Genomic DNA, 24,477 nt, shown 5'->3' on the forward strand with positions numbered 1-24,477 from the left:
ATGCGGTGTTTGGATAATATTTTATTAATCCCCATTTAAGATGGCACACAGGATACATTTCACTCTAGCTAATACCAGATGGTTTTGTCATAGTAAAGGGCAGGCAGAACATACATTGTAGCAAAATGTGTCATGGTATAAAGACATAGTTCAATAAAAGGTTTTTCTTACCTTCATCTTAATCAAATCATGTGGTATTAGCCAGAAAAATATCAGTAAGTTGTAAGATAAAGTCTGAAAAAAAAAGGGATTTCTGTCATGGATGATAATGACCCCCCCCCCCCCTCATATTTTCTACATTGTCATTCTTCCTTTTCCTGCAGCTATATATTTGATGGTTGAATCCTAAGACTTTGGTGGAACCTCTTATTTATTTTGTTTATATTATAGGATTTATTTTAATTATTTATTTTTATTTATTTATTTTTTTATCAAGAGTAGATGGGTAGTATAAGAAACCATGAAACTGTATGGACTTGAGGAAAGATAATCAGTCAGTCAATTTATTGTCCAAGGTCTCTCTTGCAGGAGACCCATGGCTCCCAAGCAACCATCAATGGCCACTGGATTGGTCTTTAAGTCACTCAAGGAAGAAATATTATGTTTTTGTCTGGGCAAGGCTACAATGGGAGAGTGTATGATGAGGTGTGTGGTGATTGCATGCGGGACAATTTACTGATATGGCCAGGATTGTTCTGTGTTGGTATTGTTTTAAAGCAGGATGGTGACTTGAATTATGTTCTTCCTTGTAAGGGGGAAAAAACCTGTTGGTATATGTATGTATGTATTGTTGGTATATGTATGTATGTATTGTGGTTCAAGGGAGGGATTTCTTTGTTTATCTAATGACTGGATTAGGGAATTTTGTGGTTGATCTTGGAGTACTTGTTTTGTGATCTGAGTATGAGTTTATGTATGGATGTGTTGTGCTGTAGCTGTGCTATGTATTGGGAGGGATGGGTAGAATTGCAAGTTCCTGCATAGAACGATGTGCCCATAATTTTCTTTTGCTCTATGAACTTCTTGACTGCTCAAGATGGTATGACCAAGTATGAGATGGATGGATGGATGGGGTGAAAAGGGCTTTGAGCAAGAGGGGAATACCTGTTGAGCAAGGAAGGGAGAAGGCAAGAGATAGGGGTGAGTGGAGAATGGTTGTGTATGGATGATATTTGGACACAGCCTGATGGGATTTCTCTCTGTCTTCTGTATTCTCTGCATAAGGGACAAGGAGGTGGGGTTACCATGTAAGTGAAGCAGCCCTGTTGTGGATGTGCTGTGTCTTGCTGTTTTGCTTCTGACCTAGGCAGTGGGCAGGAGACAGTGATGACCCTTCATCCACAAGAAGCTAAGATAAGAGGAAAAAGAGGATGGTGGATAGGAGTGGAATACATACATACATATACCAAAGGCTTTTTTCCCCCTTACATGGAAGGAAGGGAGTGGAATGGGTGGGAATATGTACATGCCTTGACTTGGCCACCTCCCTTATAAGGGAGGAGAAGCCTTGGTATATAGATAGAGGGTTCTATAGAGAGTACTTTGGTTTCTAGGCACAAACATTCTCATGGGGCTATTTAATTGCATCCCATTATTATTCATATAGTTTTGTTTTGTGTAGCTTGCAGGATTACAAAGGCAGAGCATGCCGACGGAGCATGCCTTTTGGTTCATATCTAGGTCGGATGCAAAAAAAAAAAAAAAATCATAATAATAATAAATTAATGAATAAAAAATTTAATGTAGATAACAAATAAAATACATAAATAAATGCATAGGTATAGTTAAATAATAGACAAACAGGTAAATAGTAAATAATAACAAATTAACATATAACTAATAATAAATGAAAATCAAACAGACAAATGATGACAAAACAAAAACAAATAACAAATGTCCATGTCTGCTTTCTCAATAGTGGGGAACCTTGCCAGGGAGGTGTTAGTTACTCTCCTCCATCTTGATATCCTATCTTTTAATACTGTTTTCATGTACTGGTCTTTCGGGAATTCCTTCGTCCAATCCAATAACTTACATCTTGGATCTTCCTCATTGCTTTCCTTAGTAATTGACTGTTAAATACCTTGTCAAAAGCTATCTCAAAATCCAAGTTACCCCAGCATCCAGACAATTTTATTTGTCAGAGGTCAGAGGGTCAGAGGAGGGATTGAGGAAGCTGGTGGCAGAGTTTGGGAGAGTATGTGATAGAAGAAAGCTAAAGATAAATGTGGGTAAAAGTAAGGTGATGAGATGTACAAGGGGTGAAAGTGGCAGTAGACTGGAAGTGAACATTAAGGGAGAGCGACTGGAGGAAGTGGATAGTTTTAGATACTTGGGTGCAAGTGTAGCAGGAAAAGGTGGAGTGAAGGTGGAGGTAGAATGTAGATTGAGGGAAGTGAGTAAATGCCTTGGTGGATTAAAGAGTGTAATGAGGAATAGACATTTGGGAATGGATGCGAAGAGGAGACTGTATGGAGGAGTGATTGTGCCAACAGCACTGTATGGGGCAGAAACGTGGAACATAAGAGAAGAAGAGAGAAGGAGTTTGAATGTGTTTGAGATGAGGTGTCTGAGAAGTATGGTGGGGTTTACTAGGCTGGATAGAGTGAGAAATGAGGAGGTGAGGAGGAGAACAGGGGTGAAAAAGGATTTGGGAGATAAGGTTGATGAAAGAATATTAGGATGGTTTGGACACATGGAAAGAATGAGTGAAGAAAGACTAGTAAAAGAGGTATGGAAGGCAGATGTGGAGGGAGTGAACATGAGGGGACGTCCTAGGATGAGGTGGATGGATGGGGTGAAGGGGGCTTTGGGGAAGAGGGGAATGTCTGTTGAGGAAGGAAGGGAGAGGACGGAAGACAGAGGTGAGTGGAGAATGGTTGTATATGGATGATGTTGTGATTGCATGAGGAGGAATGGGCGGGGGGGTGGGGGGTGGGGTAGTATGTGTGAGTAAATTTTGACGCAGCCCGAAGGGATTTCTCCCCATCCTCTCCTTATATGCAAGGGGGGACGGAGAGGGGGGGTCGCCAATTAAATGAAGCGGCCTTGCTGTGGATGTGCTGTGTCTTGCGACACTGCTTCTGACCCAGGGCGGTGGGCAGGGTGCAGGGATGACCCGTCATCCAGGAGGTGCTCAGATGAGAGGGAGGGTGGGAGGGGTGTGGAGTGTATGTAGGGATGAAATGGGTGGGAGTGTTTTTATGCCTTTCCCTTTTTGGCTACCTCCCTTGGAAGGGGGAAAAAGCCTTGGTATATGTATGTATGTATTGTTATAAATATAGATATAAGGTAAAATTAGTGCTGAAATTGAGTAGTGGCATAGATTGTAAATGTAGGTATGTATTCATCAGTTGATATTTGGTGGATATTTACATTCCACATTGTATGTTGATATCAGTTAGCTTAAGGTTTGTAAGAAATAGACTAGTATACATATGAAAAAATATTAGTTGTACTTAAAACTTTATGAATCCTACCAAAGTCTTTGTAGATATATGTAGTGGTGATCAGATTAAACAAAATATTCACAAGTTTTTGTTTTCTGTATTGTAGCGTGTGAGGTGTGACATGGTTTTCAAAATGTGTGCATTTTTCTTGTCTGTTAGTTTGAACCATAGTTTTTAGAATCATTTGTGCTTTTTACTAGTTTGATCGGTACTTAATTGCTGCCCTGTAAGCCAAGTGAATGTGAACCAGTCAATCCATTGCCTTAGGTCTCATGTAGGATGTTCTCAGCTACCCAGCAACAGCCACTGGTTTGTCCCACAAGTCACTCTTAGAAATATTGCTTTGTTGCCTGGGTAAACCAAGTGCAGGCACTGTAAGGTGTTTGATGTCTGTGTAGTGATTGCATCTGGGGTATTTTGCATCTCTAGCTAGGCCTATTCTGTGTTGGTAAAGTATCAAAGCTGGATGGTGGTCAGAATGCAATGTGTCAGTGTGGGTATTTCTAATTCTGGGAGGGATTCCTCTGTGGGACACAGGAATAGGAAATTAGATTTTAAGATTACGTAACTTTCAGCACATTCTGTAATATTCATCTTAAATTATGTTATCCTTATAAAGTTCATAAATTTTATGCAGGTGAGGGAGGAGTGTCTCCCAGATTAAAAATGGTCTGGCTTACCTTCAGTTGACTAGTATTGTGTTGGTTGGTCAAAGTTAAGAAAATGCCAGCAAGGGTCCAGTCCTAGGAAAAATGTCTCATAGTAAGATAGAAATTGGTGTTAATGTTTGAAGGGTGAATTTGTCATCTGTAATCTGATTGTGAATAAACCAAACATAGAAGTATGGTTAGGAAAAAACATTGCTTTTGTGCTGCAGTTGTTGCAACAGGATTTTTTTTTTTTTAGATTAAAGCAAAACATGTTTATGTAGAGAAATGGTTGAGGGTATAATTACTTTAATCAATATTGTAAATCTTTATACACTTGTATGGAAATTCATAACATGTTACTGAATTTTTTTTTATATATTTACAGGTTATAACTTTAAATCCTCGCTGCGAAAATGTGGAGACCTCCTTGGGTGTACAAGTGACAGTGACTGGGGTGGCACAAGTCAAGATCATGAAGGAAGAAAAAGTCCTCAAGATCGCCTCTGAGCAGTTCCTAGGTCTGGGTGTGGATGAGATCAAATCTACCATACTCATGACCTTGGAAGGTCATCTTAGAGCCATTCTAGGTATGACCCCATTGTGCTTGTAAGAAGAATTGATGGTAATGGGTTAGTAACCCTTCAGGTCTGAAAGATTATAGCATTTCTTTTTAAATAGGAGTAAAAGTTATACTAAGGAAAGTATAATCAAAATGGTTATCAGAAGTAAGAGCAGATATTAGAAACATAATTCTCTTAAAGATGTATTTATTATATATTTTTTTATACTGATGCTAGAGTTGGCTGGAATTAGCATAAATAAAAGATTGATGTAATACACATCAGCAGCACACAAGATAAGTATTGCATTTTATTAGATTTCTGCAATGCATGTATCCAGGTGATATATATAGTATTTTAGTATTCACTCAGCTTTGTCTTATGTGTATATCTTCAGGATACATGTGACATTTTTTTAATCCAAGGATATGTAATCTGGATTCTTTGCAAGGTCATCCATAAAGCACATGGAATAATTACACAAATTTCATCATTGATTCGAGACCAATGATGGAAGCTTGTATGATGGTTCAGTGAGATGGATGTGGGAGAGAATTGTCTCCCTGCTGCTCTTCATCAAATCCTATTTCTACCCTCACTTCTGTATGTATGTGGATCTCAAAGACACTCATTTCCTATACCATACCCAAGATCTGTCAATTTTGGCTCACTTTCCTCGTTACAGTCTACAACTGGCAATTGCTCCCTCATCTTCCTTCTATCAGCAAGTGATACAAAAACTGACCCCTTCAAATACAGCTTCTTCCTGGAGAGATCAATAGGAGGGCATAAGGACCATTGGTGATCACTGTGGGGGGTTTCAGGTTTTCAGTCAGTAATAACTGTTGCATCAAATTTTACTGACTGTAAAACCACAGCCCTGCAGTGGCTAGCAGTATTTCTTAGCCCCTTTCATACATCCCTCTGGGAGAAAATAATGGACTGTTGTCTGTATTGAGCCCAGTTCAGAGACTGAGTGTCAGTCCCACAAGGCTGCACCATCTGAAGGGGTTGATGGGTTTTGAAAATGGGAAGCAGCTTTGCTGTCCATCTTGCAGAACCACCATGTGCAAGTACCTGTCATTGGTCTCTTGCCTCCAGTTCAGCCCATAAATCACTCAGAAATTTTATGTTGCTGTTTGAACAGGGTGAGTGTATGGTAGTGTAGGTTGAAGGGATCTGTGTCATCTATGTGGTGGTTGCATCTGGAGCAAGTGGAATATACTGAAAAACCATTTCTGTGTTGATATTGTTTTATTGTCAGGTGGTGACAGTGTATGTGAAATCCTATGAGACAGCTTTTTATTTCCATAAAATATTTCTTAGAAAGAGATTACCAATTTACAACATATCTAACTTGCTCATCAATTTGCAGCTACTCTGACTGTTGAAGAGGTATATCGTGATCGAGACCAGTTTGCACAGTTAGTACGAGAGGTTGCGGGCATGGATGTTGGACGAATGGGTATTGAAATCCTCTCATTTACTATCAAGGTATTTATTATCTATCTTCCTGTTTATGTCTTAAGTGTGTATATATTAGAAAAAGAATGTCCCAACAACAGGGCCCCGACATGGGTAAATGCCACCCCGGGGCAAGTCAAAAAGTGCCGCCCCGAGGCGAGTCGAAACGTGCCACCCCCCCACACACCACCACTACCACCACCTTCTACATCTGATGGTTACTAGCATGATTCACTTGTAACATTCATCCACAAAACAACGTTTATACATACATCGTTCATACACACAACTCATGATAAATAAATCATGCATTAAAAGTACATTAGGGGGAATTTGCTTTACCTTCTTTTCATCAAAAGTGCCGCCTCGGGGCATTGCCCCCCACTCCCCTTGTTGGGGGCCCTGCCCAACAACCTTGATTGAATTAATTTAAGTTATTGTGCATAGTAATGTATATATAGCAAAGAGTGGGAGGAATTTAATTGTGTTTCACGTGAAGCAACTTCTACTTGCCATGGATTTCTGAGCATACATGATAACCAAACACTTTTGTTTGGGAATTTATTTGAAAAGCTTGTTTCCTTTTATTTTCTTTATCATACAAATATAACTTTTTCCAGTTTTATATAACAAATATTTTTTACTTCAGGATGTGTATGACAGAGTTGATTACTTGGCATCATTAGGAAAATCACAGACTGCGGCTGTCAAAAGAGATGCTGATATTGGTGTTGCACAGGCAAACAGGGATGCAGGCATCAGGGTATGTATTTGGTTGTATTGAAAAGTATTTGAAAATTCTACTGTCATTCCTCCTTCACCTTTTTTCTTCATGTTGTCAGTGACTGGCATTTGTGGTGACAACGCCATTAGATAGAAAGAAGTTTATCAGTCACTCCTTTTTCTTTCTCACTTTTTCTGTGTTCCAAGTATTTACTCAGTCATTATTGATTTCATGTGTATACTACTGATTGAAATAGCTTCACAAACAATTTATTTGTGTCACTTTAAAAAATATATATATATGAAAATGACTATTTGTCAGTTGCAAATTTGGAACCTGGAGTCATGTTAGGAAGCATACTCCTAATGTGCAATTGCAAGAACTTTCCTATAGAGCACATGGATGAGGTAATGTAGTAAGGCACATATACATGCAGTCCAAACAAAGAAAAAATAACGAATAAAATAAAACAAGAAAATGGTCATTTTTAAGAGACCTGTTTTGGGTCATCATGGTTTATCAAGTACTGATTGGGTCAACAGTGATGGAGAAAAGTATGGAGAAGGGTGATTATAATTGTGTTGTACAGATGCATTGAAAAAAATAATCATCAGAATGGGTACAAGATTTTCAAGCAACAGATATATGCAAACATTTGTGAGATAAGTTGTCAGACTGGAGTGAAGTAACTAGTGGGGTGTCACATGGCTCAGATCTGGCACCTGTCATAAACTTAATGTATATCATTGATATGATGAATCAAATAGGCAACTATGCAAATTTATTTCTGGATGATGTCAAGATTGTGAAGGAAATGAAAGTTGAGGGAGATTGTAATTTATTGCAGGAAGACCTACATAAAACTTATGAATGGAGCTAGAAATAGATGACTTTCAATATATAGAAAGTCATCTTGGAAATGGGTCAAAGTGAAAATGACCATAAAAAAGTTATGAAATGTGGAGATGAATTAATTGTGAACGCAGAAGAGATTTAGGGTTTGTAATTACAGATGATCTATTGCCATAAACTCATATAAAGAGAATAATAGGAGAGATTTATAAGTTCTGATGAACATAAGAACCTATATATGGATGATGACATGATGGGAAAAAATAATGATAGAAAAAATAAAAGTCTTATTTGCCATACATGCAGTAGTTATGTAGTCACTACACGTAAAGAATGATATAAGAAAATTCCATTATGTGTGGATGTTTGATGGCTGAGTGGGTTAGGGCATCATTATTTGTGGCGAAGGTTGAGATGACGATGATTCAAATCTTGCTTGGGGTGAGTTCAACTAAGGGCATGGTTCATTAAATTCCATGCTACAAAGTCCTCTGTAAGGGGCACCGTTCTAGCCTCCCAATAGTGAGGAGTTTATGATCAACCAAATTATCATAAATCATCATCTATTGTGTGTATGTGTTTTAAAGACTGCATATTATTATTATTATTTTTATTATAAAACTTTTTTTTTGTATGTATATACTGTATGCCTATTTATATATTTTCATCTACTACAGGAAGCAGAAGCAGAGAAAGCAGCCATGGATATTAAGTACAACACTGATACAAAAATTGAGGATAATGCACGTCAGTACAAGTTACAGAAGGCCCAGTTTGATCGTGAAATCAACACAGCGGTATGTGCGACAGTTGTTTATTATACTCTGTTTAGATGTAAGTTTTATATAACTGATTTTGTCCAACAGATGTCTTCATTTTCTTCTTGTTTTTTATTATATTATAAAGATTATATATATATGAAATAAAAATGACATATGTGAGAAAGCTTTAGCAAAGGTTAAGGATTTTTTGGGCTTTTATGAATCTGGAAAAGGCTTATGACAGGAAGGCACAGTGGGAGGTTTTGCAGATATATGGGATTGGAGGAAAGCTGTTTAGGGCAATCAAGAGTTTTTACAAGAGTAGTAGAGCCTGTGTTAGAATTAGAAATGGAGAGAGTTAGTGGTTTGGGGTAAAGGTAGGACTTTGCCAGGGATGTCATGTTACTATGGCTGTTCAATTTATACATGGATGGAGTGGTGCGGGAGGTAAATGCAAGGGTAATGGGCAAGGGACTGGAGATGGTTAAAGAAAATGGAGAAAAGTGGGAGGTAAGCCAGTTGTTTGCTGACAACATTGCACTAATGGCAGGATCAGAGGGGGGATTAAGGAAATTAGTGACAGAGTTTGGGAAGGTGTGCAAGAGGAGAAAGTTGAAGGTAAATGTGGGTAAAAGTAAGGCAATGGGATGTATGAGGGGAGAGGATAGGAGCAATTTGGAAGTGAGTGTTAAAGGAGAGAGGCTGGAGGAAGTGGATAGCTTTAGGTACTTGTGTTCACATGTGGTAAGAAAGGGAGGAGTTGAAGTGGAGGTAGATTGTAGATTAAGAGAAGCAAGTAAGTGCCTTGAGGTATTAAAAAGTGTAATGAGAAATAGACATTTGGGAATGGATGCTAAGAGGAGATTGTATGAAGGGGTGATTGTGCTGACAGCACTGTATGGGGCAGAGACATGGAACATAAGAGAGGAAGATTTTAAATGTGTTTGAGATGAAATGTCTGAGAAGTATGGTAGGGGTTACAAGGTTGGATAGAGTGAGAAATGAAGAGGTGAGGAGGAGAGTGGGGTTGGAAAAGGAGATGGTAAATAAGGTTAATGAAAGAGTATTGGGATAGTGTGGACACATGGAAAGAATGAGCGAAGAAAGCTTGGTAAAAGAAGTGTGGAAGGCAAAAATGGATGGAGTGAACATAGGGGATGACTGAGGACGAGATAGATGGAAGGGGTAAAAGGGGCATTGAGCAAGAGGGAGATGTCTGTTGAGGAAGGAAGGGAGAAGATAGAAGATAGGGGTGAGTGAAGAATGGCTGTGTATGGATGATACTGTGATGCACAGAAGGGAGTGGGTGGGGGATTAGGGAGTGGTTATGTGTGAATGATATTTTGACACAGCTCAAGGGGATTTCTCCTTGTCTTCATTGTTACTACATGAGGAGATGGAGAGGGGGGCTGCTGATTGAGTGAAGCGGCCTTGGTGTGGATGTGCTGTCTTGCTGCATTGTTTCTGAATCAGGGAGATGGGCAAGATGCAGAGATGGCCCATCATCCAGGATGAGTCAAGATGATGGGGGGGTGGGGGGGGGTTGAATAGGGATGAAATGGGTGGGAATGGAATTATGCTTTTTGACTTCGGCTACCTCCCTTGTAAGGCGGAAAAAGCCCTTGGTATATGTATATATAAGAATTATTGTCCATAAAAGGTTTTTCATGTTTTTGAAGAAGACTTATCAAGACAATGAGAAGTTATTTCTTAGCTATTATTCGACTTTCTAGATAAGCTTGGATGGATATTGTAGCTATTTTATAGTTGCTGTGTTGTTTTGATGTGTCAGAGGTTGGTGCAGTCATGTGAGTCAAGAAATGCTATGAAAGAGGCCTTTGTTCAGCAGTGGACTCAGGATGGCTGATTGATCGACTGATTGTTTTCCCATCTATAGTACATGTGTACTTTTCCCAGCTTTCCTTGTGTTTGTTAGTTTTGTGATGTATTGTTTAGAATAGATAATTCTTGCTAACCAGCTTTTTTATTTGTAGTTTATGGATTTTGTCTTGTGGGTTTTATTTTTTCTTTACTTCTTGTTGATCTGTGTTGAGAAATGGTTTGAGGGGAGGTCATGTGTGTTTTTTTATGTTGTGTTTGGAGGGAGGGTGAGCTCATTGGTATCTCTGGGATGTTCTGTGCTAATTGTGTTGAGGTGGTTATCTGGTGGGGGTTGTTGCTGGAATTTGATATGTTTAAGTTGGGGAGTTTTTCTAATATTTTGCTTCCTCTTTGTTCTGCTGTTTGTATGTGAAACCAAATTTGGTGATATGCATTCACGTCAGTATCCAATATGTGCTTTATGAGTAGTTTATTAGGGAGTTGATAGGTTGGAGTTGTGGGATATATTCCTTGAAAATTGATGAATTGGGTGGTATATAGTTGTTTGTGATGTAAATTGTTTTCCTAATCTGTGCCAAGATAAGGGGGAGGGAAGAGGGTGGAGGGGAGTGGAGTATGGTAGGGATGGAATGGGTGGGAGTGGTTTTAATGCCTTTGTTTTTTGGCTACCTCCCTTATAAGGGGGGAAAAGCCTTTGGTAGATGTATGTATGTGTTTGCATTATGACTGTTTTTATTGTTGTTGTTCTCTAGACTGTCTGGCTAAGCAATCCCATCTCCCTGAGAAATGCCACGGCTGGAACAAGGTTTTCGCACAAATCCTTTATAGAATGTATATTGTGTTGTTGGCATGCATGATTGTGTTACAATGCAGTCTTCCATAATGTGTTGTATAGTATGGGCTTAATTGTTACATCCTGGGCAGTTCTCTGCAATGCTGTCATCCAGCTTCTTCTGGTAGCTTAGAAGGGCTGGATGGTGACTACATCACAGTCTGGCCAGATGGGCTCTGTCCTTTTGGGGGAGAGAGGATTCAGAGGGATGGGTATCAGGGAATCTGGCATGCAACAATGTATTGTTTTAATTTTGATTTTATTTGTGTTATCTAGTAGTGTTTGTTTAATTTATTTTCTTTATATATATGTACATACATATACCTACAGCTTTTTCCCCCTTGTGGGAAAAGTAGCCAAAGTCAAAGGCATAATCCACTCCCACCCATTTCATCCCCACATACTTCACTCCCATTCACCACCCCTCCCTCACTCTTTTCTTGGCTCCTCCTGGATGATAGGTCATCCCTGCATCTCACCCACTGCACTAGGCAAAATGTATATGATCAAAGATTGATATGTTATATGATATTTTATATTCCTCATATAGTTTTATTCAATTGGTAATTTCTTTTTCAGAAAGCAGAGGCACAGTTGGCATATGAACTACAGGCAGCGAAAACCCGACAAAGAATCCGAAACGAAGAAATTCAAATTGAAGTTGTGGAAAGAAAGAAGCAGATTGAGGTAATTATTGTTACATCTTTATTGTACACATTCTCCATCAAACACCTACCCCATCTTACAAATGCTTGGATGGAAGCTGATTACCAGGAATTGTTGGGGTATGCATCTTGTTAAAGAATATTATTGACCAAAGTATAGTCCTTGAAGGAGACTTTAATTGCAAAGAGGTGAATTGGGAGGAATGGAAAGCACAAGGTTATGAAAATTCATGGGGAAATATGCTGTTAAATTTTGCAATGGAAAATACATTGCCCCAGTGGGTAACAGACACAACTCAAGTAAGAGGTGATGACACTCCAAGACTTGATTTGCTACTTACCAAGGAACCAGACATTATTGTTCTGGTATCTTTGTCCTTTAGGAGAAAGGGTTCATGTATCATTTAAATTCCATTTTTTCCATGGGGTACCAGAGCTGAGGAATAAGTTATACTAGGCAAAGGAGATTCAAATTTGAAAAGATGGACTTCTTAAATCTGAGAAACTTCTGTGAAGGAGCCAATTTGGAGTAATTCATAGATATTGCTAATGCTGAGAGGAAGTGGGAAATCTGTCTTTCCCTTTACAACTTGGTTGTAGATATGTACGTACCAAGAATTAGTGGGAAAATTATCCACAATGATAGCTGGTACAATGAATACTGTGATAGCTAAAGAAGCTGGAGACAAGGCTTGGGATAAATGTAGGAAGAGAGTAATTATTAAAGCTAAGGAATAATACACAATGGTCCCAAGAATTAAAACACTAGAGCCCAAAGACAGAAAGGAAATTAGATCAGTCATAATTAATCCTTTGTCCCAGATCTCTTCTTGAAAATGGTGTCATTGATTAATATAAGGATGAACCAGACCTGTTCTTTAGGTTTATCAATGGTAAATTGAGACACGGGGAAGTAATCTCAAAGCTTTTAGTGGATGGTGAAGTTTTCAAGAAGACATCATTTGCATAGAAATATTGAGATTCATTGCATTATTTATGTTATTTACCTTAATTAACTTATTTTTTATCACAGGTTGAGGAGCAAGAGATCAAGAGGAAAGAGAAGGAACTTATCGCAACAGTCAGACTTCCAGCTGAGGCAGAGAGTTACCGTGTCGAAACTATTGCACAAGGTCGTCGCACACAGGTATGGAACTATTATTGCCCATTTGTTTTCCCTTTTATATTAGCTCTTTATAGATGAAGGGCCATCCCATCCCTGTGCCCACGGCCCTGGTCAGGAACAAGGCAGTGATACAGAGCACCTCTACAATAGGGCCCAACAGCCAAAGCTGGATTACCACCACCACTTTATTGTACAGTGCCCTTACCCACCTCATCCAATTAAGAATTTATAGAGCAGACAAAAAGTAATCAGTTCTAGCTGCATCAGTTTATCAACAACTCACAACCACTCTCCACACACACCTATCTCGCTCTCCTACTTTTGTATCTGCTTTACAGACATTCCACATGTACCAAAGGACCCCTTCACCCCATCCATCCCATTCTTGGTCTTCTTCCCAAGTTCACTCCACTTCAGTCATCTCTCTTAGCTAGTCTTTCTTCGTTCATTCTTTCCATATACCCAAACCATCTCAGTATTCTTTGATCAATTCAACCAGCCAGCTCTTTTCACCCCTGCTCTCTGCTTCACCTTTCTATCCATGGAACCCCTGCCACATCTCTTAAACACTTCACCTGAAACATATTTAAACTCCTCCTTTCTGCCTCCCTTAAACTCATACAGTGTTGTAGTCACAATCACCCCATCATAGAGTCTCCTCTTTGTGTTCATCCCCAAAGATGTTTACTTGCTTGCTTAAATCTATGATTTACCTTCATCCCATCTCCTCCATTCCCTTCTACACGTGACCCAAAGTACTTGAATACTTCCAGCCTCTCTTCTTTGAGACTTACTTCCAACTCACTGCCACCTTCCTCCCTTGTACATCTCAGCACCTTACTTTTGCCTACATTTACTTTCAAATTATTCTCTCACATACCCCCCAAACTCAGCTTCTAGTTGCCTTACACTATCCTCTGACCCAACAACAAACAGTCTCATTTGCTAACAACACCTAGCTCAGTTCCCACTTCCCTACATTCTCATGTACATCTCCAAACCAATACTCATCACTCACATTTACCTCCCATCCATGTGCACGTAGAACAACCATGGTGACATATAAACATGACACAGCATCTCAGACAATTCGCTCTCTCCATTTTGAACCATAACACAAGCTCTAGTACTTGTGTACTGAGACATTGACTGCATACTAACATGCAGCCAATACTTTAGACATTGGGGAGCACCTACAGACTAGAGCCACACATCATTCATCTGTGTTAGTGTAAAACTTCTTATAAAGGAATGATAATACTTTTGTACTACTGCTGTCCCTACTTTATGCTATTCCCTTGAACCTGCGTTTCACTATTTCTATGACTCAGCCCTTTTCTAATTTCCCTGTGGTGGAGAGAAAATAATTCCATCTTGTTTCTCATGCTTGTCATAAAAGGTGGCTAAATGGGAAGGATTAAGAAGACTAGGGATCCTCCTGTCTGTATTTTCATTGTTTTAGGCCTGCCTTAACACAGAATTTGATGTTTGCTTACTGCTCATCTTGAGCTTTGTACTGAGATTGCAACTGAACACTATCTTATTCAGACAATGAAAATCATCCTATGCTGGGGGGCCTGATGTTTAGACATACACTTTATGACAAGATATATTTGACAATAATGATTCAGTTTAACATTGCAAGCTCCACCTATCAGGAGGCTAGGACAGTGCCCCTTACAAAGGACCTTATTTTGACACTTGTAAAATTCTTGTCTTTCATGTTTTAATGATTACATTTCTTGATATTCAGACAGTGGAAGCTGCCCGTGCTGAGGCTGAACGCATCAAACGTATTGGTGAAGCAGAGGCTTATGGTATTGAAGTGGTGGGTAAGGCAGAAGCAGAGCAGATGAAGATGAAGGCAGCAGCATATAAGCAGTATGGTGACGCTGCAGTCATGTCCATGGTGCTGGATAGTCTGCCAAACGTAATAAAAATTTGTCTTTATTGTTTTCCCTTCTCTTTATTCTTTTTCTTGCAACTGTTGTCAAGAAAGCTCAAATTTGTAACCCAGTGAGAAGATACCTATAGGGAAATAAGACTGAAATTTAAGAAAAATAAGATTTAGATTAGATAAATCTATGTTTACATCACAAAGTGTAATTCTGGACAGTTTTAGTTATTAAAACATTAACCAAATTCACTCCAAAGTAACCATTAATGAATTGCCATTAACAACAAATACATCTATTCTTTTCAACTCACAAATAGAATTTAGGAACAATATGTATTGTGTGACCTGTCAACAGCAAAACTTGATGTCATACTGTTATTTAATCAGTTTTGATATATTTGAAACAATAACTGGCTTATCTCCCATTTTTCTACATTTTCTTTAACCATCTTCTATCCTCTGCCCATTACCTTTGTATTTACCTCTTGCACCACTCCATGTGCACATTGCCATGGCTGTTCAATGTGTACATGGATGGGGTGGTGCAGGAGTTAAATGCAAGGGTAATGGGCAGGGGATTGGAGATGGTTAAAGAAAATGTAGAAAAATGGGAGATAAGCCAGTTATTGTTTGCTGATGACACTGTGCTTGTAGCAGGATCAGAGAAGGGATTAAGGAAGTTAGTGACAGAGTTTGGGAAGGTGTGCAAGAGGAGAAAGTTGAAGATGAAGTGGGTAAAAGTAAGATGATATGTACAAGAGGAGAGGATGGCAAAAAATTGGAAGTGAGTGTTAAGGGAGAGAGACTGGAGAAAGTGAATAATTTTAGGTACTTGGTGGTGCATGTGGTGGGAAAGGGAGAAGTGGAGGTAGATTGTCGATTGAAACAAGCAAGTAAATGTCTTGGAGGATTAAAAAGTGTAATGAGAAATAGACATTTGGGAATGGATGCTAAGAAGAGATTGTAAGAAGGGGTTTGTACCAACAGTGCTGTATAGTGCAGAAACATGGAACATAAAAGAGGAAAAGTTTAAATGTGTTTGAGATGAAATGTCTGAATAAAGCAAAGGAGAAGAATCAAATAAGAGGAAGTGAGGAGGTTCAGGAATAGAAGAGATATTAGTTTTATATATATATATATATATTTATTCATTTATTTTTAGGGGGTTACAACAAATAGAATTTCCTATAGATCTGCTTAACTCCTTTGACATAACGACATTTACTATAGATGTGGTTCTAGCTAATGCCATAGGGAAGGGGTCACTTGGAAATAGGGATTAGTATCAGTAGATGAAAATAAATAAATGAGATGAAATAATGTGGAATTGATAATGCCCATATCCTCTTTTGTATTTCAGATTGCGGCTGAAATTGCAGCACCTTTGGCGAGGACCCAGGAGATTGTCATTATTGGTAGCAATGACTCCATTACCAATGGTGTGGCCCGATTGTGTGGGGAAATTCCTCCTGCAGTGGAGGCACTCACCGGCATCGATTTGTCCAAGGTGTGTAATGATTTTCTTGTTAATTGTTTTAAATTAAATGAGGGGGGTGTCAATTCGCACACACAGAAACACCATTCACCACAGTTACTCCAGGCAAGCCCTCGTGCATCTGCCCGTCATATTTCAAAAAACAATCAGAAGAAAAGGTCAGCCAGTCCCAGAAGTGAGTTCTGTGGGCAACCCCTTCATCCCTCCCAGGTAGACCCTCTTCTGGAAACGGCCATGTGAGCCTGATGAACATCAAGAAGGCATGCCACATGCCAATATAGTCAGAGTTGACATTCTTGAACTATGTTGGTAACAGGTCTTGACTAAGTCATGGAGCAGTCACTGTAGTACAGGAATGCCTCACTATACAACCGAGTTGTTCCCAGCTGACTGGTCACAATGCGAAAATTCGTATATCGAGGTAGGTTTTACATATAAATAGGGGGTTGTGTTCATGGACCCTGTCAACCCCCTCCTCAATTTTTGCCTCCAGGGGCTATCACATACACCCAACATTTGTTTTACCCACTTTATAGCACTCGGTCATATAGTGACATATTCCTGTATATGCAACCTAACTTGAGCCCTTTGAGCTCCATGAGGAGCTGAGATGAAAGGGAAGAAAGGGTGGGAGTGGAATGGGTGGGAGTGAGTTCATGCCTTTGACTTGGGTACTTCTCTTATAAGGGGGAAAAAGCTCTTGGTATACAGATAGAACTTGAGCCCATTGGTGTGACCCATGGAAACCCCCAATTGTTGACACATCTACCGATGACCTATGCATGGTTATCTGTCTCACTGTTATTCTGTAAAAATGGGTATATTCATAACATGACTGTATGGTGTAAGGAATGTCTTAGGATTTTACGAAAAGACAATGACTGTGAAGTTATCATTTCATTTGGCAATGTGGCTAATGTGACATTGCCACCCGAGGTGCCCTTAACCTGGACCTAGTTGTCAGGTCAGGTCATTCACATATTTGGCATCATGGTAGATAGTGAGCAGCCCTTGTATGTGATGGGGTCATGTGGCAACAACACAGACCCATGGGGTTCCACCCAAAGGCTCATGTTAAAGCACCTATAATATAGTTTGATGCATAGTCAACCCAGCAATGCTCTTATTCTCTGAAGGCACTTGATACCAAAAATATCATACATACATATACCAAAGGCTTTTTCCCCCTTACAAGGGAGGTAACCAAAATACAAAGGCATAAAATCCACTCCCACCCATTCCATCCCCACATACTCCACTCCCCTCCCTCCCTCTTATCTTGGCTCCTCCTGGATGACAGGTCATCCCTGAATCTTGCCCACTGCCCTTGGTTAGAGGCAGTGTTACAAGACACAGTACATCCACAGCAAAGTCACTTCATTAAATCAACAACCCCCCTCTCCATTCCTTCATGCAGAAATGGAGAAGATGGGGAGAAATACCTTCAGGCTGCGTCAAATTATTTTTTTCACACACACTCCCTTACCCCCCATCCACTCCCCCTCATGCATCACAGCTTGATCCATACACAGCCATTTTCCATTCACCCCTATCTTCTGTCCTCTCCTATCCTTCCTCAACAGACATTCCCCTCCTCCCCAATGCCCCTTTTATCCCATCCATCCATCTCATCCTTGGTTGCCCCCTCATATTCACTCCTTCAATCTCTGCTTTCCACACCTTCTTCTAATCTTTCTTCACTCATTCTTTCCATGTGTCCAAACTATCCCAATCTTCTTTCATCAGCCCTATCTGCCATCTCCTTTTCCGCCCCCAATTTCCTCCTCAACTCTTCATTTCTCCCTCAATCCAACCTTGTAACCTCTACCATATTTCTCAGGCATTTCATCTCAAAACACATCTGAACTTTTTGTCTCTGCCTCTCTTAAATTCCAGGTCTGCCTCATACAGTGCCATCAGCACAATCACCCCTTTGTATAGTCTCTTCTTTATATCCATTCCTAAATGCCTATTTCTCATGACACTTTTTAATCCCTCAAGGCATTTACTTGCTTTTCTCTGTCTACAATTTACCTCCACTCCTCCCTTTCATGCCACGTGCAAACCCAAATACCTAAAGGTACCCACTTCCTCCACCCTCTCTCCTTTAAGACTTCTAACTTGCTGACATCCTCTCCCCTTGTACACCTCATCACCATACTTTTACCCACAATTACCTTCAATTTTCTCCTATTGCATACTCTTTTAAACTCCATCACTAACTCCCTTAATCCCTCCTCAACCTTGCCACAAGGGCAGTGTCATCAGCAAACAACAACTAGCTGACCTCCAAGTTCTCTCCATTTTCTTTAACCTGCCCATTACCCTTGCATTTGCCTCCCACACCACCCCAACCATGTACAAATGGCAACATGACACATTCCTGTTGCAATCCCACCTTTCCTCTCTCCATTTCCAATTCTAACAGACTCTACTTGATTTGGTTTAACATCACAAACTCCCTCCTATTGGGAAGCTAGGACAGTGCCCCTTACAATGGACTTTGTAGTGTGGAATTCAGTGAACCATGCCCTTAGTTCAACTCGCCCCAAGCAGGATTCGAATCGTTATCATCTTGACCTTTGCCATATATCTGCAAAACCTCCCACACTACCTTCCTGTCTACCCTGTCATAAGGCTTTTCCAAATTCATAAAGCCCAAACAACATCCTTACCTTTTCCTAAAGCTTTTCACATGTCTGCCTTACCACAAAAATCTGATCCATGCAACCCCTACATTTCCTAAACTCGCACTGTTCCTCACCAATTACTCCCTGTTCCTCTCTTAATCCTATCAGTTAAAACCTCCCATGTACCTTCCCAACTACACTCAACAAACTGATCCCTCTGAAACTACTACACTTACATTCATTCCCTTTACCCTTGTAAAGCAGAAGTATTCAGATAATCTACCCTCCTTAAACACACATTAAACAACCTCACTAGCCAGTCCACTATTACTGTATTTCCCTTCTTCAGACATTCTGCCTGCTCTCATCATTTTCAAAACTACTTGTATCTCATCTTTCTTTATTTCACCTCCATTTTCCTCACCCATCACCATCATTTTCTTAATGCATCCCACTGTTACTAACAATCCCTCCATATTCTCCACATTCAACAGCCCTATAAAATATTTTGCCCATCTCCCCCTTACTGCCTTCTCTTCCATTAACATCTGACTTGCCTCCCTTCCTCTCTTAACTTTCTTCCAAAACATTTTTTTAATACTTTCTGTTTTTTCTGTGATACTCCTCCCCCATTATACACCTGATCTCCTTTATCTTTTGCATGAGGGGTGTCACTGATTAAATGAATCCAAGTCAAAATGTGTTTGAGATGAGGTGTCTGAGAAGTATGATGGGTGTTACTAGGCTAGATAGAGTGAGAAATGAGGAGGTGAGGAGGAGAACAGGGGTCAAAAAGGATTTGGGAGAGAGGGTTGATGAAAGAATATTAGGATGGTTTGGACACATGGAAAGAATGAGTGAGGAAAGACCAGTAAAAGAGGTATGGAAGGCAGATGTGGAGGGAGTGAACATGAGGGGATGTCCTAGGATGAGGTGGATGGATGGGGTGAAGGGGGCTTTGGGGAAGAGGGGAGTCTCTGTTGAGGAAGGACGGGAGAGGACAGAAGACAGGGGTGAATGGAGAATGGTTGTATATGGATGATGTTGTGATTGCATGAGGTGGAATGGGCGGGGGATGGGGGGTGAGGTAGTATGTGTGAGCAAAATTTGACGCAGCCCGAAGGGATTTCTCCCCATCCTCTCCTTTTATGCAATGGGGGGACAGAGAGGGGGGGTCGCCGATTTAATGAAGCGGCCTTGCTGTGGATGTGCTGTGTCTTGTGACACTGCTTCTGACCCAGGGCAGTGGACAAGGTGCAGGGATGACCCGTCATCCAGGAGGTGCTAAGATAAGAGGGAGGGTGGAGGGGTGTGAAGTGTATTCAGGGATGGAATGGGGGGAAATGATTTTATGCCTTTTCCTTTTTGGCTACCTCCCTTGTAAGGGGGAAAAAGCCTTGGTATATGTATGTATGTAAGTCAAAAGATAAGTACCCTCTCCCATCCACCACCCTTTCTTCCCTCTCATCTTATGTATTTGTAGATGACAGGTCATCCCTGTCCTTACTGTTCTTACTAACATCATTAAAACCTTTTTTCTTTTCTCATACAGGTGCTAGGCAAGGTGCCAGGAGCTTCACAAGCTGCCCCCCAGCCAGCTCATGTCTAGGCTGCCTTTTTAATTGTTAGGTACTTGTTAGTGCCACTCCTCAGGGGGAAAGTGTTTACAGTCCTGTACACCATGACTTCAAAACTAAAGTGTGTTTGTGCTTATGCAAGAAAGGAAACAGTTGGATCAATTTTGTGGCGCATGCATGCATATGGTTGCAAATCAAGCAGTATATGAAGTTGACTTCAGGGAAGCCAACATGAATTGCTTTCAGATGTATAAAGACAAAATTAATTGATTGAACATTCTTTAAAACTTTTTATTCATGGCAAACACCTACAAAGTATATTTATTTTCATCTGTGGATGAGTACATATTCTTGTTTTCTAGTATATGTTTAATAAAACTGTAATATGCAACTTCATAAAAGAAAAAAGACACGACTTCTTTAAGTTAAATATGTTGACAATTAAGTAGACAGGTATGGTGTAACAAAGTAGGATGGGTATTGAAATTACTTAGGATAGACTGGTAATGTGTAACATTGAAACACTAAGCCATGTAATGAATCTAAAAAGGTCAGTACAGTCACTTTCCAGGTTTTGAGAGAAGTAGTGAATTGGAGCCTGCTAAGATGAAGATTTGTACTGCTTAGAGATAAGTTAGAATTAGGGTAACTCACAGTAGGACGACAAAGGGAGCCAATAGTACTGATACATGTGCAAAATGAAGAATTTCCTCAAGTCCTTTCATCAGATCACTATAGCATGGGTGCATGAATATGTTGCTGGGTCCTCCTAGGTGTACATCGTAATAACTGTGCCTCATCTGTTTCAAGGGAAAGTTATCCTGTTATTCTGTTGAGGGAGAATCTCTCGGATTTAGCTGTGTGACGTATCTTAAACTTCACCACATTAGTCCGAGTGCCCCAACCTCAGGCCCACAGGAAGGATCTTGAGCTAAAAGTGATATCTCATTAGAAATTTTTCTTACATAATAATGTCTACTTGCAAACTTTGTTTTCCCCTCCAGCATAAATAAACCTTCCATTGCAGTTCTGGTTTGCAAAAGGTTGGGGTGCCTTAGACAGCTTGCAATTGTGGGGCTGAAATGCTGGTTGTTTTGCAGGAAAGCCAATATTCTGCATCATTGTGTTCAGTAATTTGCACAGTGTTGGTATAAATACACCATTCATTCAGTATTGTCCTATTAGCCATTGGAACCCATTTGCGTCTGCATTTTCAGTGGTGTCTATGCTAGAAAGATATATGAAAGCAAATATTGCTTACTTTAGTTTATATACTCAACCATTGATAGAACTCATTTTTTTTTAAAGGTAAATAGCATTTTTAAGTATTCATGAGTCTGTTTTATCCATAAAGTTATTCTGGAAATTTATAGTAGCTTATACTTGTCTAGCATGATTTTCTTGTCCATATAAAGAAAACCAACACATGTGCAAGTCATGTATATAAGACTAACAGAAGTAGCCTTATTAAAAAATACAATCTTTCAAGACTTCTTAGATGTAATAAATGATAAAGCTTTCAGTTGAACCAATTATATTCCCTTAAATGAAGTACTTATATTCCCTTGTATACATGCTTTTATACAGCAAGAGAATGTTTATGTTTTAGTTTTTCACAGTTGAAGGAACCAAGTATAAACAGTATAGTTTGAGGGTTGCCAACTTGACAGAAATAACAAAGTTTTATATTTAGGTCCATGAGTAGTTGGCACTCAATAGGCAGAAAATAGAATTTTTTCACAGGAGAGATTAGATATAGTCCAGCTACTTTCTTTCACTTCTTGCTTGTATTTGGTAGGGTTATCCTATTTTTCTGTCGTATTTCATATTCTTTCTCTACCCAATGTATAAATACTGCCATTGAATTACACTACTGCAGCATTTATATCCCATGTTATTTAATTTTGAGAAACACATATTATCACATTGATGATGATTCATCATGCAGTACTATTGAATTAGAAATGAAGATTACAAGTTTATTGTATAGTGTTAATAGATTTTCAGCTTACATTTACCAAAACATGTATTTCATAATGTACTTGAAAAATGTAACAAAATAAACTGTCAACCTCTCATTTTAAGCATGTGTAGCCACGTAAAAAGGCTGTACCACAAAGCAGAGGATCACATCTTAATGTACTCGATTGTAATAAGGAAATACTCGCGAGATCTGGTTACACTTTGTAATTATGTATTGCCAAGCGTGCCAATTGTACGACGAAGCAAGTGGTCCAATGTGCACATCCACACAAACTTAATTTTCAGGATTCAGTCATAAATGTTATGGCATCAATCCAGAGATATTTACACTGCCAATGACAATTAGGCTGCTTTTGTGAACTGTATGTTTATATGTTTGTACTGTTGTAGTTCTGCATTTGCATTGCTGTACCATTAAGTGTTAAATAATAGAAAAGTCTTAAATATTTTTTCTTAGTCACATATAAGACACTTGTACAGCAAACATGTTAAAAAGCTATGATATTTTACAATAGCATGTTACATATACTAAATTGATTCTTCTTTAGTTGTGAAATGCTTATGTATATTTTTTACTGTCAGTCTGTTTCATTACAACTTCAGCCTGTCCTTGCCTATCTCCCCTTTGGGTCTGTGTACATCAAAGTTTTTGTCTCTAAAGGAAACAAATTACATGTTTGGTGTATGTTTGATTCACATTGTATTTATCTTATGGATTGTGAATATTAAAAGATGGATGTATCACCATTATTATAACAGATTGTTTCATTTATCCTATATAGAGGTATTTTCTGCATGGTAACATGCACCTAAATACTGTTTTGGGGCACTGCCATGGACTAGAGCCACATATTCATCTGTATTAGTTTAAAATCTCTGCCATCCATCCATTGTGCTATTCCTTTGAACCCATCCTTAACCACTTCAGTACAATGAGGCCTACACAGGTGTCATGAGGTACGAGTGGGTACATGAGGATGCTGGCTTAAGCATCTTGATTATATATATTTTTTGTAGATGTACACGAGTTACCCCCAGATTCTTTGAACTGGTTTGATCATGTTTTCTGTGTTTATTATAACTCAGAGTAGAAGAGAATGAGTAATACAGCAAAGACTTTATATTTTATAATGTGAGTAGAGGTATCATTCATGTGGCAGCCAATACATACATACATATACCAAGGCTTTTGCCCCCTTTCAAGGCAGCCGATACTGCACAAAAATTTGACTCATACTGAAGTGGTTAACCACTCCTATAAGTCTATTTCTTGATACCATGTGGTGGTAGGGGAGTGCTACCACTATATTTTCATGTGTATCATATATATCAACTAAATGGGATTGAGTTGGAGGACTGGGGGTCCTCTATATTGTATTTTTCTCCCTAATTATAAAAATGATGAGCAGGTAAAACACCTGGATTGGATGGGTGTCATGCAGTGTGTCTAAAAAAGGTACAGTGATGGTGGACTGACTATGAGTTGTTTAAAGTTTCTCTAAAAGAAGGTAGAGTACTGGAGTGCCTGTATAGTTCCACTTTATGAGGGAACAGGGGACAAGTGTGAGTGTAGTAGTTTCAGAGGGATCAGTTTAAGTGTAGTTGGGAAGGCTTATGGGAGGGTCTTGATTGAGAGGATTAGATGAATAGAGGAGTAATTGGTAAGGAACAGTGTGGATTTAGGACCGGTAGGGGTTGTGTGGGTAAGATTTTTGTAGTAAGAGAGATACTGTATGTGAGAGAGCTTTAGGAAGAGGTAAGGATATTTTTTGGGGCCTTTATGGGTTAGGAAAAGACAGGAAAGAACTGTGGGAGGTATTGCAGATATATGGGATAGGAGGAAACCTATTAAGAGCAGTCAAAGAGTTTTTACGTGAGTAGTAGAGCTTGTGTTAGAATCAGAATTAGAGAGAGCGTGTGGTTTGAGGTAAAGGTGGGACATCACCAGGGCCATGTTATGTCGCCTTGTC

General features: G+C 39.4%; 1 protein-coding gene across 2 annotated transcripts in view; it reads left to right on the forward strand.

Moving 5' to 3' along the window:
• The window catches only part of Flo2 (flotillin-2), a 103,934-nt gene extending 80,671 nt beyond the window's left edge, over positions 1 to 23,263 (forward strand). For both annotated transcript variants that reach the window (XM_076205941.1, XM_076205940.1), the window contains exons 3-11: positions 4,485 to 4,686; positions 6,035 to 6,153; positions 6,773 to 6,886; positions 8,377 to 8,496; positions 11,714 to 11,821; positions 12,833 to 12,946; positions 14,679 to 14,855; positions 16,183 to 16,329; positions 20,500 to 23,263. In XM_076205941.1, coding sequence (XP_076062056.1) covers positions 4,485 to 4,686; positions 6,035 to 6,153; positions 6,773 to 6,886; positions 8,377 to 8,496; positions 11,714 to 11,821; positions 12,833 to 12,946; positions 14,679 to 14,855; positions 16,183 to 16,329; positions 20,500 to 20,556 — 1,158 coding nt within the window. In that variant the 3' untranslated portion in view covers positions 20,557 to 23,263. The remainder of the gene's footprint in view (positions 1 to 4,484; positions 4,687 to 6,034; positions 6,154 to 6,772; positions 6,887 to 8,376; positions 8,497 to 11,713; positions 11,822 to 12,832; positions 12,947 to 14,678; positions 14,856 to 16,182; positions 16,330 to 20,499) is intronic.
• Positions 23,264 to 24,477: the final 1,214 nt, after the last annotated feature.

This window comes from Oratosquilla oratoria, chromosome 22 (genome assembly GCF_046742065.1).
Source record: "Oratosquilla oratoria isolate Oo_2021 chromosome 22, ASM4674206v1, whole genome shotgun sequence".
NCBI classification, from domain to species: Eukaryota; Metazoa; Arthropoda; class Malacostraca; order Stomatopoda; family Squillidae; genus Oratosquilla; species Oratosquilla oratoria.